This window comes from Lipotes vexillifer, unplaced genomic scaffold (assembly GCF_000442215.2).
Source record: "Lipotes vexillifer unplaced genomic scaffold, Lipotes_vexillifer_v1.1 scaffold308, whole genome shotgun sequence".
NCBI classification, from domain to species: Eukaryota; Metazoa; Chordata; class Mammalia; order Artiodactyla; family Lipotidae; genus Lipotes; species Lipotes vexillifer.
This window is the reverse complement of record NW_006792985.1, coordinates 20,683-40,941: the sequence shown is the minus strand read 5'-3', so window position 1 is coordinate 40,941 and position 20,259 is coordinate 20,683. Positions and strand designations below refer to the sequence as shown.

The 20,259-nt window shown below is 38.0% G+C and overlaps 1 protein-coding gene across 1 annotated transcript in view; it reads left to right on the top strand.

Annotated features, from left to right (window-relative positions):
* MTMR9 (myotubularin related protein 9) overlaps nt 1-20,193 on the top strand; it is an 82,724-nt gene extending 62,531 nt beyond the window's left edge. The window contains exons 7-10 of the mRNA XM_007466138.1: nt 3,924-4,065; nt 5,839-6,059; nt 11,834-11,985; nt 19,121-20,193. Of these exons, the coding sequence (XP_007466200.1) occupies nt 3,924-4,065; nt 5,839-6,059; nt 11,834-11,985; nt 19,121-19,284 (679 nt within the window). The 3' untranslated portion in view covers nt 19,285-20,193. The remainder of the gene's footprint in view (nt 1-3,923; nt 4,066-5,838; nt 6,060-11,833; nt 11,986-19,120) is intronic.
* Nucleotides 20,194-20,259: the final 66 nt, after the last annotated feature.

Sequence of the window (20,259 nt, the reverse complement as noted above, 5' to 3'; positions counted from 1 at the left end):
AGAGTAATCTTGTTTGTAGGTTCTTCCCTTTCATCGCTTTAAGTATCATGCCACTCCCTTCTGGCTTGTAGAGTTTCTGCTGAGAAATCAGCTGTTAACCTTATGTGAGTTCCCTTGTATGTTATTTGTCAGTTTTCCCTTGCTGCTTTTAATAATTTTTCTTTGTCTTTAATTTTTGCCAATTTGATTACTATGTGTCTTGGCATGTTTCTCCTTGGGTTTATCCTGTACGGGATTCGCTGCGCTTCCTGGACTTGGGTCGCTATTTCTTTTCCCATGTTAGGGACGTTTTCAACTATAATCTCTTCAAATATTTTCTAGGGTCCTTTCTCTCTCTCTTCTCCTTCTGGGACCCCTATAATGAGAATGTTGTTGCATTTAATATTGTCCCAGAGGTCTCTTAGGCTGTCTTCATTTCTTTTCATTCTTTTTTCTTTATTCTGTTCCGCAGCAGTGAACTCCACCATTCTGTGTTCCAAGTCATTTACCTGTTCTTCTGCCTCAGTTATTCTGCTATTGATTCCTTCTAGTGTCGTTTTCATTTCAGTTATTGTATTGTTCATCTCTGTTGTGTGTTCTTTAATTCTTCTAGGTGTTTGTCGAACATTTCTTGCATCTTCTCGATCTTTGCTTCCATTCTTTTTCGGAGGTCCTGGATCATCTTCACTATCATTATTCTGAATTCTTTTTCTGGAAGGTTGCCTATCTCCACTTCATTTAGTTGTTTTTCTGGGGTTTTATCTTGTTCCTTCATCTGGTACATAGCCCTCTGCCTTTTCATCTTGTCTGTCTTTCTGTGATTGTGGTTTTTGTTCCACAGGCTGCAGGATTGTAGTTCTTCTTGCTTCTGCTGTCTGCCTTCTGTTAGAATGCCCTTTTTAAGAAGGGGATTCCCACTGAATCAGTAGGGAGGTACAAGTGTTGTCACCACATAGTTGGATCACACTTTTCTTTGAGATTTTAATTTGTTTTATTGATGCTTCCAAATTAGGGAAATATAAATGTAATTTTAAAAATAATGAGAAGTTGATAATAGAACAGGTTGCTTAAGATCATGTTGTGAGTTAGCAAGTTACCATAGGGCCACCAAGTGCCATGAATCAGGATTCCCTGGGATTCCTGGTGTAGGGGCTAATCTGGTGGTCCAGTGGTAAAGAATCCACCTTCCTATGCAGGGGACACAGGTTTGATCCCTGGTCAAGGAACTAAGATCCCATGTGCCGCTGGGCAACTAAGCCCACATACCACAGCTACTGAACTCGCGCGCCTCAATGAGAGAGCCCATGTGCCGCGAACTACAGAGCCCACTCACTCTGGAGCCTGCGCGCTACAAGTAGAGAGAGGAAACCAACACACCACAGCTAGAGAGAAGCCCGCACCGCAATGAAAAGATCCTGCATGCCGCAACTAAGGCCTGATGCAGCCAAAAAAAATAAAGCAAAAAGAAAAGAGAAGCCCATTTATCTTATAAAGTATGGGAGTTAAAGACCAAGGTTCTGTGGCAGAGAAATAAATAATACAGAATGATGAGATGTATATATTAAGGGTTTGGGTTTTTTTTTCTTTTTGTGGTACGCGGGCCTCTCACTGCCGTGGCCTCTCCCGTTGTGGAGCACAGGCTCCGGACGCACCGGCCCAGCGGCCATGGCTCACGGGCCCAGCCGCTCCGCGGCATGTGGGATCTTCCCAGACCAGGGCACGAACCTGTGTCCCCTGCATTGGCAGGCGGACTCTCAACCACTGCGCCACCAGCGAAGCCCAAGGGTTTGGGATTTTTTAACCTACGTTAAAAATATTTCCCCTTACATGATGAGTACAGAGGCTTTGTTTGCTTATGAAACATGAATTGTCATAAACCCTTATAACCACGTTGTCTAAGTTTTCAGCCATAATAAGAGGTGATGCAGGTGAATGTAATCCCAGGGGCAGAACAGTGTTTGCTATCTCCACCTTTGTTTAGTTTGGGCTACCTTAAACAAACAGGGACTTACACACTCCTAGGAGAATTGAAGGTTTTGGTTTATTTTGCCATGTTTGAGTTCCCTTTTTTGATGTATATTAGCTCATTAGTTATACCTCCATAAAAATCTGCCCTTACAACACTCAAAATGTAAAAATAGACCTTAAGTTAATTGAATTAAATTTAGAGTATACCACAGATAACTAGGATATATATCTAATATATATCAAAAGCCTGAAAACATTTGCTCGTACCCTTTAGTCTAGTCATTAGGTTTCATCCTGAGAATGGGGTTGTTAACCATAGGTGAACATCAGGGAGTCTTATTTTCAAATTAAGAACTCTAGAATAATTCAGCAAAAGACAAAAAGCTAAGTACACCATCTAAAGTGTAACAGAAATTGGCAGTGACCTGAATGTCCAACTATAGGATTAAGTAAATTGTAGTTCATCACTTAATAGAATATTATGTAACCATTAATACAATACTTTTATAGATGACATAGAAACATGGGAAAATGTTTATAATAAAAGTGGAAATAATAAGTTACCTTTCGTTACAGCTATGTAAAGTATATCTGTACATGAGGAAAGAATTACAGTAGCCAAACATAAAACTTTTATTGGAAAGTGGTGAGCTTATTTTCCTTTTTTCCACAATTTCCTTCACTGTCATTTCAATAAAAAGAGGTAGAAGGATGGGAGGGGAGAGAATGTAGTTTAGTTTCTGATGTTTCCTCCCACTCTTTAGAATAATGGGGTCCTGGGAACCACCTACAGAGTGTATAGTGGTATCATTGCCACTGACCTTCTAGATTGACACTTTTTTTCCCCCTAAGGAATTTATTTATTTGGTTGCACTGGGTCTATTTGGTTGCTCCGGGTCTTATTTGCAGCAGGTGGACTCCTTAGTTGTGGCTTGCGGACTCCTTAGTTGTGGCTTGCGGGCTCCTTAGTTGCAGCACATGGGCTCCTTAATTGTGGCTCATGGGTTCCTTAGTTGCGGGTTTCTGGCTCCTTAGTTGCAGCATGTGGGCTCCTTAGTTGTGGCATGCGAACTCTTAGTTGTGACATGCAACCTCTTAGTTGTGGCATGCATGTGGGACCTAGTTCCCTGACCAGGGATCGAACCTGGGCCCCCTGCATTGGGAGCATGGAGTCTTTACCACTGTGCCACCAGGGTGGTCCCTAGATTGACACTTTTTTGTTGTTGTTTTTTGGCAGTACGTGGGCCTCTCACTGTTGTGGCCTCTCCCGCTGCGGAGCACAGGCTCCGGATGCACAGGCTCAGTGGCCATGGCTCACGGGCCCAGCCGCTCCGCAGCACGTGGGATCCTCCCAGACCGGCGCACGAACCCATGTCCCCTGCATCGGCAGGCAGACTCCCAACCACTGTGCCACCAGGGAAGCCCCCTGACACTTTTATATATTTAAAAATTTTTCTTCCTGTTTTCATGTTTCTCAACGTGTGGTTTAGGACTTGTTTCCCAGATTCATTATGGTTTATGAAGGAATCCTTACAGTAAACTGATGGTGGAAAGGTAGAATCAAGGTCAGAGAGATACAGAAAAATAACTTTGTGTGTTTCTAGGCTTGATGAGAAAAGGCTTTAGTTAACTATATTAAAGCAGAAAAGGTCAGCATCTAATGAATGTGATGAGGTCTGCTTTCTGGTTTTGTAAAGGAAGAAAACATTCAGGAAACGGTTTATGAAATTTGTTATAATGTAAATGGGTTCTTGTCCTATGAAATTTGGGACTTATAGTTTTATATTTTCCCCATGGGAAGCTGTCTTCATTACCTCATTTAGACTCTAAACCTACTGGACAGAGCAGAATGCAAAAGACTTTCAACTGTTATACTCAAGAAATGTTTATTGTTATACTCAAGAAATGTTTATTATTAACAGAGTTGGTTGACCATGTCAGGAGTGTGCCATTTGTCCTCTGAATTTTCCTACCAGGGAGGGAGCATCCATACTGATTCATGGAACAGAAGGAACTGATTCAACACTCCAGGTTACCTCCCTGGCCCAGATCATCTTGGAACCAAGAAGCAGGACCATCCGGGGCTTTGAGGCCTTGATAGAGAGAGAGTGGCTTCAGGTGAGAAAAGCTATTTTGTCCACAGAGGAACTGCTCATAATTGATGTTTGATCCTGGTTTGTGGGATATAATATATGAAATTCTGATTGATTCAGATGTTTAATTTTCTGGGGGGACAGTTAATCTCTCTTCCTCTTAATAAATGCCTGTAATCTTTACTGCCTCTCAATTTCTGTCTCCCTCTTTGCTCATATTGCTCATTTGGCACTTCATTCCCCTAACAAACGTTATTAGTTGTACCTTGTTACCTATAGGGGAAACACACAGAATGTGTAAAACATGGTCTTGTCTCACAGAACTTAGTCTTGCTAGAGATAAAAGACATAAACAAGGGGGGGAAGGAGGAGTGGGGACTTGAAAGTACAAGGCATGTGCTTTAGTGCTTTCTACCTTCTGCTCATCTCTGTCCTGTCATCTTCCTCAGCCAGGTGAAATCCTTCTCATCCTGTAAGATCCAGCTAAATATCTCTACTTTCATGAAGACTCTGGGACCTTAACTTCCTTCACAGAAAAAATTGATCCATTTTCCTCACACCTTGTTTCCTGAACTAGACTCAGATATAGTGACTTATTTGAGTTCAGGGAACCTTGCCCAATTCAGCTTTTTATCCCTAGGACACAACACAGTGCTGTCCTGTATAATGTTGAAGGACAGCTAAAATAAAGGTCTCATAAAATAGATGGAAATCCTTCAGGCCAGAGGTTAATTTAAATATATATACACCATGTAACTTAGTGTGTAATTGTGATTGAAAACAAATGTTTAGATATATCTTGAAAGGACGTATCTCTGGGGAAAAGTCACTTCTGGCCCTTCTAGTTACAGTTCAGATTTTTTATGTGTTAATGCTGTTATGTTTACCATGTCTACCCACCCTGACAGCTGACCTTTATCTCTGTTTAAGTCAGACCATATTAAATATTTGGTGCAGATCTTATTCAGCTACATTCCTTGTGATGCATAGCAAACAAACAAATGAGTATGATTGATTTATTTATATATTACCATTTTCAAGGGCATCAAAATCCCATTCATGTTCCTGGCATTATCTTTGTCAGATAAAGTAGCACGAGGACCCAAAGATAAAGCATGTATATGAAATACCTAGAAGGGTGTGATTTGGGGGGATAAGGTCAGTACTCAGGTTCTGGGTGGGCCAGAGAGCCAAATGATTCTTAAATTTCCTTTGGGCAGTAGATGACAGACTCTGCTAGTTCTTTTTGCGGGGAGGGTGAAACTAAAGACAGCTTTGTCTCTAATATAAAAGCATTCATACAGATGTAATCATGACAGTAACTTTTTTTCTTATGTAATTAAAGACTTACTATCAGGAGTAACCTGATAAAAATTTGTCTATGAGAACCCCATATCTGTCTGCATTTAGTGGTGAGGCTTCCTTAGCTTACAGTAGTCTACAGTGCTTTGGATGAATAGAAGGGGATAGTGACTTTGCTCCAGATTTTACAGACCTAGAAAGATTTATTTTATGCTTATTATTACTGAAGTTCATTATTCTTCTATTTGATATTCCAAGACCAACTGAAGACGTTATGGCTAACTGTGTATATACCCTTGTTAAGTATTTGGAAATCTTGTCTTTTTCCTTAGTTGGTGAAGATTGTCTTAAACCAAGAAATCATTAAAGAGCAGCCACCCAAATTAGATGATGTTCCATTTAATAGTTTTGTTGCAACTGTGTGAAATTTGTTAATAATGTGCTACAATGTGATCTCACTAGGACATGATTGCTGCATTTCCATCTTTTCTCTTAGGCTGGTCACCCATTCCAACAGCGCTGTGCACAGTCGGCCTATTGTAATAGTAAGCAGAAGTGGGAGTCGCCTGTATTTCTTCTCTTCTTGGACAGTGTGTGGCAGATACTTCGTCAGTTCCCTTGTTCATTTGAATTTAATGAGAATCTCCTTATCATGCTCTTTGAGCATGCATATGCCTCACAGTTTGGAACATTTCTGGGCAACAATGAAAGTGAAAGGTAGGTACCTGCTCACATGGGGGCCATTTTATTTTTAGCTGTTTTGGTCATTTCCTAAAAGAGACCAGGATTTGGTTCTACATTAATGTTATTTATAAGATGGAAGAGGTTACAGTTAGTATAAATTAAATTACGTAATTTATTGTGAGCCTATCACATGCTAGGTGAGAGCATATCCTGGATTTTGTTCTGTTTGATTAAAATTAGTCCATACACTGATTAAAAGCTTTGAATAATTGAGCAACCATTAAAATGTTACTCTCCTTATATAGGAGCATAGTATCTTACATCTGGAAGAAGCTTTAACATATAATTCAGTTCTACCCTCCATCCAGTTTTATAGATTAGGAAGGTATTATCCAGAGAAGTGAATGACTTGTCCAGGAAACACACAGCCTGTTGGTCACCAAAAGTATGGCTGTAGTACAGGTCTTCCTACTCCTGCTCTAGATTTTTCTCTCTTATACTGAGAAACTGTCCTCAGGCCCAGAGTTACGATCTTACTTCATAACCCAGACACCATCAAGTTTATAGGTTTAATTAGAAGATTCATATCAGAATGATCATTAAAGATGCTTAACTGGTAGTCTTCTCATTTGGGTACAGTCTAGAGGTTTCCTCTGGGTGGGAGGCAGGGTTTGTCCCTTGGCTGGTACTTGGCATCATTTAGTTGAATAATAAATTTAAACAATTAACAGTTTTCATAAAAGAATAGAATTATTGCATCTTTACCTGTTTGAAATTCAAGAACATAGAGCAATACATGTTTTTTTACTTAAAGCTGAATTGGCAGATATTTCAACTTTGGAGTTTCTTACAGATTCTTGTCTTCAGAAGTAGGGAAAAATTTAGAACTATTTGCTCCAGAAAGTTCTGTGTCACCACAGTTTTCTCACTGTGCTTTGGCTATATTTACTGCAGCCACACGTGATTCATATGATCAATTTGACTGATTTAATGCATTTGTTTATAATTTGCACTGTTTCTTCTGTATCCCAAGGGTATTTACTCTAAGTGTTTTCTCTGATAACATATGGAGCTGGGAGAGGACTAACTTGCTCAAGATAAAATGTCTTATTGGTACCGAGTCCAAGCTTGTACTGCTTGCTGCACGACAAGCCAATAAATCGAGAGACGAGGTGTTGGGGCAAGGAATAGCAACTTTATTCAGAAAGCCAGCAGACCGGGAAGATGGTGGACTAGTGTCCCAAAGAACCATCTTGCCTGGGTTTGGATGCTAGTTTCTTTTATAAAACAAAGAGGGGGAGGTAAGGAGGTAAAGTTAAAAAAGAAAAAAAAAAAAAACAAGGTGATAAGTTGTTGCAAATGTTTCCTGGTTCCTGCCAGACTCTGGAGGGGATGCATTCATTTCTTCCTCCTTGCAGTCCTTCACAGGTGGGCCTGGTCAGGATGTTTCCTGGGAGCTAAACAAAGGTGTTTTAGCTTACTGCTCAGGATGGGGGACAGGGTTCCCCAGATGGGCCATTATGTATTCTTTAAGCTATAAGCAACATTCCTTTAGTGATTAACTTGTAGCAAAAGCAGTAGAATACAAAGGTTAGAGTAAAAGAAACAGATCCAGTATAGAGCCAGATTTGTTCTTCCCTATTACATTATGTTGGCATTACAAAATCGAACCTTTGTGAAAACCTTCAGATGGGTTGGTGGTTGGGATTGTTCCTGAGCTGTTCATTCATAGTTTAGGCTTAAATGAATCTTCGAACACAGTACCTGAGTTTTTTCAATTGATGAAATTTACTTTGGGTATTTTAGTATCATTTTAAGTTGACTTTCTAGAAATGATTATACTTATATTATTATACTTGAATTCATTACTTATGCCAAAAGAACAGGCCTACTTCCAAAACGTAGGATTTGGATTGATTTGTGATGGAGATGCCATTAATATTTCCCTTCCCACCCCAGAAACTATTCTGTAACACGTAGTTAATCCAAATAGAACATAAATTATTAATTTTTTCCTATTTTTTCCTTATTAACAATAGATGAAAAGTTTAATGCTTCCTGACTTTAGGTTCTATTCATCTCTGTTCTAGAATTCTGCTAGTCAGAATAGAGTTTAATTAGAAGAGATGACCTAAGAGAAAGCAATGACCATCCTTTTTTTTCCCTTTTAAATATTACATACAAAAGAATAAGAACTTTTAAGATTTGTTATGAATACAAAGTCTGAAATTACTTGAACCCTGTGAATTTGGGAGATTGGAGTATTAGCTAGCCTAATAAGATTTTTTTTAACTCTTTAAAGATTTTTAAAAAATCTTTAAAAACCACTGAAACTTCTTGGTAAAAGATGACTTCAGTTAAAAGGGAAAATGTAACATTTTTTAAAAACAGCTTTATTGAGATATAATGCATTTACCATAATATTCAGCCATTTCAAGTGTATTTATTGTGATTTTTAAAAATGGTATATTCAGAGTTGTGCAACCAGCACTGCACCTAATTTTAGAACATTTTCATCACCTCCAAAACAAACCCCATATCCATTACCAGCACTATCCATTTTCCCTCCCTCCATCCCCTAGCCCCTGATAACCACAAATCTGCTCTTAGTCTATAAATTTGCCTGTTTGACTATTTCATATAAATGGAACCATACGATATGTGGTCTTTTATGATTGGCTTCTTTCACTAAGCATATTTCCAAGGTTCATCCATGTTGTAGAATGGGTCGTTTCCATCATTTGGCTACCATAAATAATGCTTTGGTAAACATTTGTTTACAAGTTTTTGTGTGGACATATATCCATTTATCTTAGATATAAACCTAGGAGTGGAATTGTGGGTCATATGGTAACTGACATTTTGAGGAGCTGTGAAAGAAAGTGGCAGCACCATTTTACATTCACACCAGCAATGTATGAGGGCTCCAGTTTCTCCACATCTCCACCATTTTTTATTGTCTGCCCTTTTGATTTAGTCATCCTAGTGGATGTAAAGTGGTGTAAATCTCATTATAGTGATTTGCATTTCCTTAATGGACCAGTGGTGTTGATCAGCTTTGCAAGTGTTTGTTGGGCATTTGTGTTATCACTTCTTTGATATCCAAATATCTATTTGGATACTTTGCCAATTTTTTCATTGGGTTGTCTTTTTATTGTTGAGTTGTAAGAAAATTTTGATAGAGATTGCATTGGAATCTGTGGATCACTTTGGGTAGTTATTACTGCCTTAACAGTGTTGTCTTCCACTCTATGAACACGGGATGTCTTTCCATTTATTTAGGTCTTTAATTCCTTTCAGCAATATTTTATAGTTTTCAGTATACAGATATTTTACCTCTTCAGTTAAATTTATTCTTGGTATTTTAATATTTTGAATGCTGTTGTAAATGGAATTGTTTTCTTAATTTTTTGGAGTATTCACTGCTAGCATATAGAAACATGACTGTTTTTCTGTGTCTATCTTGTACCCTGCAGTTTTGCCAAATTTATTTATTAGCTCTAGTAGTTCGTGTGTGTGTGTGGATTCTTTGGGATTTTCTGTGCATAGGATCATGTTATTTGCAAGTAGAAATCATTGTACATCTTCCTTTCTACTTTGGATGTGTTTTCTTTCTTTTTCATGTCTAATGAATTTCCAGTACAGCATTGAATGGCAGTGGTGGAAGCAGGCACTCTTGTTTTATTCCTGATCTTAGGGAGAAAGCTTTCAGTCTTTCACGAGTGTAATGTTGAGTATGATGTTAGCTGTGTTTTTTTTTCTTTTTTTTTTAAAATTAATTTATTTATTTTATTTTTGGCTGTGCTGTGTCTTCCCCGTTGCGCGCGAGCCTTTCTCCGGTTGCGGCGAGCGGGGGCCACTCCTCATTGCGGTGCGCAGGCCTCCCAGAGCGGTGGCCTCTCCAGTTGCGGAGCACGGGCCCCAGGCGCATGGTCCTCAGTAGTTGCGGCTCACGGGTTCTAGAGTGCAGGCTCAGCAGTCGCGGCACACGGGATCTTCCCGGACCAGGGATCGAACTGGGGTCCCCTGCATTGGCAGACGGACTCCCAACCACTGCACCACCAGGGAAGCCCCTGAGTTTTTTTTTCATAAGTACCCTTTACCATGTTGAGGAAGTTCCCTTCTATTCCTAATTTATTGAGTGTTTTTGTCATGAAAAGATGTTTTGTGTTCTGCTTTTTCTGCATTAATTGCAATGATCATGTGGTTTTTTTCCCTTTGTTCTATTAATGTGGTGTATTACATTGATTTTCTTATGTTGAACCACTCTTGTATACTTAGGATAAATCTCGCTTGGTCATGGTATATAATCCTTTCAATATGCTGTTGTATTTGGTTTGCTAGTAGTTTGTTGAGAATTTTTGCATCTATATTTGTAAGGGACATTGGCCTATTACAGTTTTCTTGTATCATTGTCTGGTTTTGGCATCAGGGTGATAATAGCTTCATAAAATGAGTTAGGAAATATTCCTTTTCTATTTGTTGGGGAGTTTGAGAAGGATTGGTGTTCATTTTTCTTTTATATTTGATAGAATTTACCAGTGAAACCATCTGGTCCTAGACTTTTCTTTGTGGAGAGATTGTTACTGAGTCAATTTCCTTATTTGTTATAGGTCTGTTGAGATTTTTTATTTCTTCAGTCAGTTTAGGTAATTTTTGTGTTTATAGGAATTTGTCCATTTCATCCAGATTATCTAATTTGTTGGTGTGCAGTTAATAGTATTTTCTTACAATCTTTTCTATTTCTGTAAGGTCAGTAGTAATGCCCCATTTTCATTTTTGATTTCCGTTATTTGCATCTTCCTTTTTCTTTGTCATTCTAGCCAGAGGAACAATTTTGTTGATCTTTTCAGAGAACCGACTTTTGGTCTTGATGATATTTTAAAAAGTTTTTTTGTCTGTCTCCTCTGTAATCTTAGTTTTTCCTTCCTTCTGCAAGCATTGGCTTAGTTTGCTCTCCTTTGTCTAGTTCCTTAAGGTGTAAAGTTAGATTACTGATTTGAGATCTTTCCTTTTTAACATAGGTTCTTGCTATAAATTTCCCTCTGAGCATTACTTTCACTGGAGTTGTGTTAGCATGTTGTGTTTTTGTTTCATTCATTTGTAAGTATTTTCTAACTTCTTTTGTGATGTCTTCTTTAAACCATTGGTTGCTTGAAAGTGTGTTATATAATTCCACATACTTATGAATTTTCCAGTTTTTCTTCTGTTATCAATTTCTAACTTCATTCCCTTGTGGTTGAAGAAGATGCTTTGTATGATCTCAGTCTTTTAAAATGTATTGAGCTTTGTTTTGTGGCCTACCACGTGGTCTGGCCTGCAGAATGCTTCATGTCCACTTGAGAAGAATGTGTGTTCTGCTGTTGGGTAGAGTTTTCTGTATTTGTCTTACATTTTGTACAAGTCCTGTATTTCCTTATTTATCTTCTGTGTAGTTATTGGGATAGTGAAATCCTCAATTATATTAGAGAATTGTCTGTTTCTCTGTTCCATTACGTCAGTTTTTGCTTCATATGTTTTGTGGCTCGGGTGCAACATACATATATATTTATAATTATTATATCTTCTTGGTGGATTAACTCTTTGTTGCCAGCTTTGGAAGCCTGCAAAACAGTCTTTGTTTTGATGTTGTTGACAGGTAAAAATGCTGACAAATATTTTAATTTTACAACATTTTGTTCCTCTGCTAAAAGTCTTGTGTTCTGCTTTCTAACATACAGAGGAAAGAAATTGTCCTGTTAGAAGGAGCATTTAATAGTGGTTGTCATAAATTAATTGCTTTAATGGCAGTTTTCTTTCTTGATCAGATGCAAGTTGAAGCTACAGCAGAAAACGATGTCTCTATGGTCTTGGGTCAACCGGCCCAGTGAACTGAGTAAGTTCACCAACCCTCTCTTTGAAGCCAACAATCTTGTCATCTGGCCTTCAGTTGCTCCACAGAGTCTTCAGCTGTGGGAGGGTAAGCCACGCATCCTTTGCAAACCTTTTATTAATATAGTCTAGGATGTTCTCTTGACTGCCTATGGGTACATGAGTACATGGATACTGCTGTTTATATCGGATATTTTCTCAAGATAAGAAGGTACATTTTTTTTTTTATTGTGACAAAAACACAAAATTTACCAACTTAACCATCTTTGAGTGCGCAATTCAGTATGGTTAAGTATGTCATGTTGCTGTGAAACAGGTCTCCAGAACTTTTCATCTTGTAAATCTAAAACTCTGTACCCATAAACAACTTCTCAGTGCCCCCTCCAGCCCCAGGCAACCACCCTTCTGCTTTCTGTCTCTGGATTTGACTACTCCAGGTACCTCATATAAGTGGAACCATACAGTATTTGTCCTTTTGTGACTGGCTTATTTCATTAGCATAATTAATGTGCTCAAGGCTCATCCATGTGGTAGCATGGGACAGGATCTCCTTCCTCTTTTTTTTTGCGGTACGCGGGCCTCTCAGTTTTGTGGCCTCTCCCGTTGCGGAGCACAGGTTCTGGACGCGCAGGCTCAGTGGCCGTGGCTCACGGACCTAGCCACTCCGCGGCATGTGGGATCTTCCCAGGCCGGGGCACGAACCCATGTCCTCTGCATTGGCAGGCAGACTCTCTACTGCTGCACCACCAGGGAAGCCCCCTAAAGAACGTGTTTAACCAGAATTAATTTTTCAGATTCTTGAAGTTTATCTCCTTAAATACTAAAGCTTGTTTTTTAAAAAATAACCAAAACCTATCTAAAACATATTATCCATTCATTAAAGAAAGACTATAAAATACCATTTAATTTCTTTTTAACCAATTTGTAGGTAGTAAGTACATTTTTATTCATCTTTATATTAAACAATATAAGGCATACACACAGGAATGATAGCTGTTTGGTAAACTGAAGTACTATAAATGTCAGTTAGTATATACTGTGTTCTAATATGTTACGGTCTCAAGGGCAATTCTTGTGTGGAAACTGCTCGTTGTGTGTAAAAGGGTCTCAGGTTGCTTTGCTTCCTTGTTTTGAGACCAAGCCTGTTTCTGTCACTTCTCTGGCCATCAGTTCTCACGGCTTGTTCCGCTTGGCATATCTGTCATTAGCTGCTTCCTCCCCCTCAGTTTATGCTTCTAATCTTATCAGTTGAGGTGTCCCCTAGTTAGAATTGTGGGAAAGTGGCCTCAGTCTCCAGGGTCTCTGAGTCTGAGCATTAGTGCTTTGGGGATTTGGGGCTGCTCAGAACTTCTCCTTGCTTATTGAGTGTTTAGATAGTCACAGATGCAGGACAGGTGATCTCTTAAATGAGAGATTACAGCTGTACTACTTGTTTAAGACTTCTGAGACAATTTACCTAAAAGCCACTGTCATGTTTAATAACTGAAACAAGAATCTAGTTAGTTGGGAGGAAAGCCAAAATTGGGAATCCGATGGCCTAAAGGACGATTTAACTTGTTTTTACCAAACCTCATTGACAGTTTAGGGATTATGTGATAGAAGAAAATTTTTTTGTTATATGAATGAGTTCCTCGTACACCATTAAGAAAGGGGTTTCTCTGTATGTTTAGTACCTCCTCAACTTAGAACTGGAAGAAATCCTATGTTAGGTAAAATATTCTCATGGAAAGTATATGGATTATATAATGACACTACTCTGGCCTTAAAATGTCTCTCTGCTGTTTATAATTACATTGTAGTTATTGTAGTCAACCATTAATATTAAGTAATTCCTGTATTGAAGAACAGGATTTTAAACATAAGCTCATTTAATAGAAAAATCAACAAAGGTCAGTCTTTAGTCTGTGTTTCTATCTTCTTCTATCTAGCATTTGGACACATTACAGAAGGACTCTCTAGGGTGCATGGCAGTTGGGTTTATGGAAAGTATTCTAATATCATAAAACGTGTGTGAACTTGCCAGCTGCTGACTTCTTGCAGCCTGGAAGGTGTTTGTGCCTCCTGACTTGAGTATCTTTAAGCCGTTACTTTGGGCTGATATCATTAACATACATCTGTGTAGAGGAGAAAATGTCTTTACTCCATAATAAAAGGATAATTATTGTTATTTGGCGAAAGAAGCAGTTGCCTACAGAATTGGAAAGCTGCCTCGTAAGTAACAGAGAGGGAGAGACAGTGCTGAAGTTTAGGCTCTTAAATAACAGTTTGTGTAGTTCTGCTTTTGCTGTAACTGCCACTTTTCCAGTGAAAGTGATTTCACACATGTAGGTCTTACAGGTCTGGATAAAGTTCTGTAATTGTTTAAAGAAAGATTTGTATTGTGAAACTATAAAGTTTATCCCATTGTAAATGTACAGTTTGTATTCCTGAATATATCAGAGAACAGGATTTTGATCTATTTCATAATTTTGTGGGGTTTTTGAAGAATGAGCATGTACATAGTGACTTTTTTTAATTTTTGAATTTTATTTTATCATTTCATACAGTAGGTTCTTATTAGTCATCCATTTTACACACATCAGTGTAGAAATGTCAATCACAATCTCCCAGTTCATCCCACCTCCACCCCCATTCCCACTGCTTTCCCCCCCTTGGTGTCCATACGTTTCTTCTCTACATCTGTGTCCCAATTACTGCCCTGAAAACTGGTTCATCTGTACCATTTTTCTAGGTTCCACATATATGCGTTAATATACGATATTTGTTTTTCTCTTTCTGACTTACTTCACTCTGTATGACAGTCTCTAGATCCATCCACGTCTCAACAAATGACCCAATTTCGTTCCTTTTATGGTTGAGTAATATTCCATTGTATATATGTACCACATCTTTATCTGTTCATCTGCTGATGGACATTTAGGTTGCTTCCATGACCTGGCTATTGTAAATAGTGCTGCAGTGAACATTGGGGTGCATGTGTCTTTTTGAATTATAGTTTTCTCTGGGTATATGCCCAGTAGTGGGATTGCTGGGTCATATGGTAATTCTATTTTTAGTTTTTTAAGGAACCTCCATACTGTTCTCCATAGTGGCTGTATCAATTTACATTCCCACCAACAGTGCAAGAGGGTTCCCTTTTCTCCACACCCTCTCCAGCATTTGTTGTTCGAAGATTTTCTGATGATACCCATTCTGACCGCTGTGAAGTGATACCTCATTGTAGTTTTGAATTGCATTTCTCTAATAATTAGTAATGTTGAGCAGCTTTTCATGTTCCTCTTGGCCATCTGTACATCTTTGGAGAAATGTCTAATTAGGTCTTCTGCCCATTCTTTGAGTGGGTTGTTTGTTTCTTTAATATTGAGCTGCATGAGCTCTTTATATATTTTGGAGATTAATCCTTTGTCCGTTGATTCGTTTGCAACTCTTTTCTCCCATTCTGAGGGTTGTCTTTTTGTCTTCATTGTAGTTTCCTTTGCTGTGCAAAAGCTTTTAAGTTTCATTAGGTCCCACTTGTTTATTTTTGTTTTTATTTCCATTACTCTAGGAAGTAGTTCAAAAAAGGTCTTGCTGTGATTTATGTCAGAGTTTCTTCCTGTGTTTTCCTCTAAGAGTTTGATAGTTTCTGGCCTTACATTTAGGTCTATAATCCAAATTGAGTTTATTTTTGTGTATGGTGTTAGTGAGTGTTCTAATTTCATTCTTTTACATGTAGCTGTCCAATTTTCCCAGCATGACTTACTGAAGAGGCTGTCTTTTCTCTGCTGTATATTTTTGCCTCCTTTATCAAAGATAAGGTGACCATATGTACGTGGGTTTATCTCTGGGCTTTCTATCCTGTTCCATTGATCTATATTTCTGTTTTTGTGCCAGTACCATACTGTCTTGATTACTGTAGCTTTATAGTATAGTCTGAAGTCAGGGAGTCTGATTCCTCCAGCTCTATTTTTTTCCCTCAAGACTGCTTTGGCTATTCGGGGCCTTTTGTGTCTCCATACAAATTTTAAGATTTTTTGTTCTGGTTCTGTAAAAAATGCCATTGGTAATTTGATAGGGATTGCATTGAATCTGTAGATTGCTTTGGGTGGTAGAGTCATTTTCACAATGTTGATTCTTCCAGTCCAAGAACATAGTATATCTCTCCATCTGTTTGTATCATCTTTAATTTCTTTCATCAGTTTCTTATAGTTTTCTGCATACAGGTCTTTTGTCTCCCTTGGTAGGTTTATTCCTAGGTATTTTATTCTTTTTGTTGCAGTGGTAAATGGGAGTGTTTCCTTAATTTCTCTTTCAGATTTTTCATCATTAGTATATAAGAATGCAAGAGATTTCTGTGCATTAATTTTGTATCCTGTAACTTTACCATATTCATTGATTAGCTCTAGTAGTTTTCTGGTAGCATCTTTAGGATTCTCTATGTATAGTATCGTGTCATCTGCAAACAGTGACAGTTTCACTTCTTCTTTTCCGATTTGTATTCCTTTTCTTTTTCTTCTCTGATTGCCATGGCTAGGACTTCCAAAACTATGTTGAATAAGAGTGGTGAGAGTGGACATCATTATCTTGTTCCTGATCTTAGAGGAAATGGTTTCAGCTTTTCACCATTGAGAATGATGTTTGCTGTGGGTTTGTCATATATGGCCTTTATTATGTTGAGGTAGGTTCCCTCTGTGCCCACTTCCTGGAGAGTTTTTATCATAAATTGGTGTTGAATTTTGTCAAAAGTTTTTCCAGCATCTATTGAGATGATCATATGGTTTTGCTTCTTCTATTTGTTAATATGGTGTATCACATGGATTGATTTGCATGAAGAATCCTTGCATCCCTGGGATAAATCCCACTTGATCATGGTGTATGGTACTTTTAATGTGTTGCTGGATTCTGTTTGCTAGTATTTTGTTGAGGAGTTTTGCATCTATATTCATCAGTGGTATTGGTCTGTAATTTTCTTTTTTGTAGTATCTTTGTCTGGTTTTGGTATCAGGGTGATAGTGGCCTCATGGAATGAGTTTGGGAGTGTTCCTTCCTCTGCAATTTTTTGGAAGAGTTTGAGAAGGATGGGTGTTAGCTCTTTTCTATATGTTTGATAGAATTCACTTGTGAAGCCATCTGGTCCTGGACTTCTGTTTGTTGGAAGATTTTTTTTTTTTTTTTTTTTTGTGGTACACGGGCCTCTCACTGCTGTTGCCTCTCCCATTGCGGAGCACAGGCTCCGGATGCGCAGGCCTGGCAGCCATGGCTCACGGGCCTAGCTGCTCCGCAGCATGTGGGATCGTCCTGGATTGGGGCACAAACCCGTGTCCCCTGCATCAACAGGCAGACCCTCAACCACTGTGCCACAAGGGAAGCCCCTGTTGGAAGAATTTTAATCACAGTTTCAATTTCATTACTTGTGATTTGTCTGTTCATGTTTTCTATTTCTTCCTGGTTCAGTCTTGGAAAGTTATACCTTTCTAAGAATTTGTCCACTTCTTCCAGGTTGTCCATTTTATTGGCATAGTGTTCCTTGTAGTAGTCTCTTAGGATGCTTTGTATTTCTGCAGTGTCTGTTGTAACTTCTCCTTTTTTATTTCTAATTTTATTGATTTCAGTCCTCTCCCTCTTTTTCTTGATGAGTCTGGCTAATGGTTTATCAATTTTATCTTTATCTTGATACAGCTTTTAGTTTTATTGATCTTTGCTATTGTTTTCTTTGTTTCTATTTCATTTATTTCTGCTCTGATCTTTACGATTCCTTCTGCCAACTTTGGGTTTTGTTTGTTCTTTCTCTAGTTCCTTTAGGTGTAAGGTTAGATTGTTTACTTGAGAGTCTTCTTGTTTCTTGAGGTAGGCTTGTATTTCTATAAACTTCCCTCTTAGAACTGCTTTTGCTGCCTCACAGAGGTTTTGGATGGTCATGTTCTCGTAATTTGTCTCTAGGTATGTTTTGATTTATTCGGTGATCTCTTGGCTATTTAGTAACGTATTGTTTAGCTTCCATGTGTTTGTGTTTTTTACATTTTTTCCCCCTGTAATTCATTTCTAATCTCATAGCATTGTGGTCAGAAAAGATACTTGATATGATTTCAGTTTTCTTAAATTTACTGAGGCTTGGTTTGTGACCCAAGAGGTGATCTGTCCTGGAGCATGTTCCATGTGCACGTGAGAAGAAAGTGTAATCTGCTGTTTTTGGATGGAATGTCCTGTAAATATAAATTAAGTCTATCTGGTTTATTGTGTCATTTAAAGCTTCTGTTTCCTTATGTATTTTCATTTCGTATGATCTGTCCATTGGTGTAAATGAGGTGTTAAAGTCCCCCACTATTATTGTGTTACTGTCGATTTCCTCTTTTATAGCTGTTAGGAGTTGCCTTATGTATTGAGCTGCTCCTATGTTGGGTTCATAGAGATTTATAATTGTTATATCTTCTTCTTGGATAGATCCCTTGATCATTATGTAGTGTCCTTCCTTGTCTCTTGTAACATTATTTTAAAGTCTATTTTGTCTGATATGAGTATTGCTACTCCAGCTTTCTTTTGATTTCCATTTGCATGGAATATCTTTTTCCATCCCCTCACTTTCAGTCTTTGTGTGTCCCTAGGTCTGAAGTGGGTCTCTTGTAGACAGCATATATATGGGTCTTGTTCTTGTATGCATTCAGCAAGCCTGTATCTTTTGGTTGGAGCATTTAATCCATTTACATTTAAGGTAATTATCGATATATATGTTACTATTACCATATTCTTAATTGTTGTGGGTTTGTTTTTGTAGGTCCTTTTCTTCTCTTGTGTTTCCCTTAGAGAAGTTCCTTTAGCATTTGTTGTAGAGGTGGTTTGGTGGTGCTGAATTCTCTTAGCTTTTGTTTGTCTCTGAAGCTTTTGATTTCTCTATTGAATCTGAATGAGATCCTTGCTGGGTAGAGTAATCTTGGTTGTAGCTTCTTCCCTTTCATCACTTTAAATATATCATGCCACTCCCTTCTGGCTTGTAGAGTTTGTGCTGAGAAATCAGCTGTTAACCTTATGGGGGTTCCCTCATAGTGACTTCTTGAATACTGTATTCAATTGTATTCTTTCAATACCTCAAGATTGTTGTATATTTTAGAGTATAATAAAACACAGATGTGAATTGTGAAAAAATGAGAAGGATTATAATGCATGGGATTATATATTAACCACAATTATAATGCTAATCCGTTGTGTGTATCTTTTTCCCTTCTGTTTTCCTTTTGTGGATTCAATAGGTATTTTTCTGCGTTGGAACAGATCTTCCAAGTATTTGGATGAAGCATATGAAGAAATGGTTAACATCATTGAATATAACAAGGAATTACAAGCAAAAGTAAATATCCTTAGGCGGCAGTTGGCAGAACTGGAGACTGAGGATGGGATGCAGGAGAGTCCCTGAATTCCAGATCCCCTGCAGCCCTCGGAGGACCGTCGGGACTGGTATCCCATCTCTCTCTCCCTTGCCCTTCAGTTCACTTTCACACAGTAGCCTTAAACTTAAGGCTTTAGATGTGAGAACCTTCTAATATTATGGACTCCTCAAAACTTTATGTATGGAACTTACTATAATTATTCATGTTTCATGTGGCCTGTTAGGCCTCTTCACTTTGGGAGCAGGAAGGAGGTGCTAGTCATTTTATTTTACATGAAACAAGTGACCTATTTAATGCCATTTGTGTTATATGCCATTTCATCCTAAGCTTTTTCTCTGCATCCACTTTCCAAACAGTGCTCCAGACCAGTCAAGGATATGATTAATTTCTTAGGGAATATCTGTTAGTTTAAAGAAAGGATCAGACTTTGAAGCACTCCAAATATAGAAATATTTTTCAAACCTGAAATGGTTGATAAACGAAGAATTTTGTGTTTAACATGCCATTTCCAATATCTTTGCCACATAAAAAAGCCATTCTCTTTAAAATAGTTTTGGACTGACAGAGCTGAATTCATCCTCATTCTGATTTGTCAAGGAAACAAAAGCTGAATATTTATTCAAGGTAAATTATTTTTACAAGGGCAACAGCTATAGTCCTCTGATATGTACATTAAGAAGAAGTAAATTTATTGTAACAGATACTAAAATATGTGCAATATAGAAATAAAGTAGGAATTTGTTACTGATAAGGTATCTTTAGTGTTGAATTGGTTTTTCAGGGTTTTGACACACATGTTAAATGTGTTTCAAATGCTGGATGTAATGTTAACCGTCATTTAGAATAGATGTTAATTTGTTATGATTAAGCTACAAATACAGTTTCCTTAAATCAGAGATGCACCGCCCTTGTCTGAAGTTCTTATTGCACTGGTTTATGTATGGATATGTGTGTTTTATTGTGTTGTTTGTTTTGGTGTTTTTTTTTTTTTTTTTTTCCTT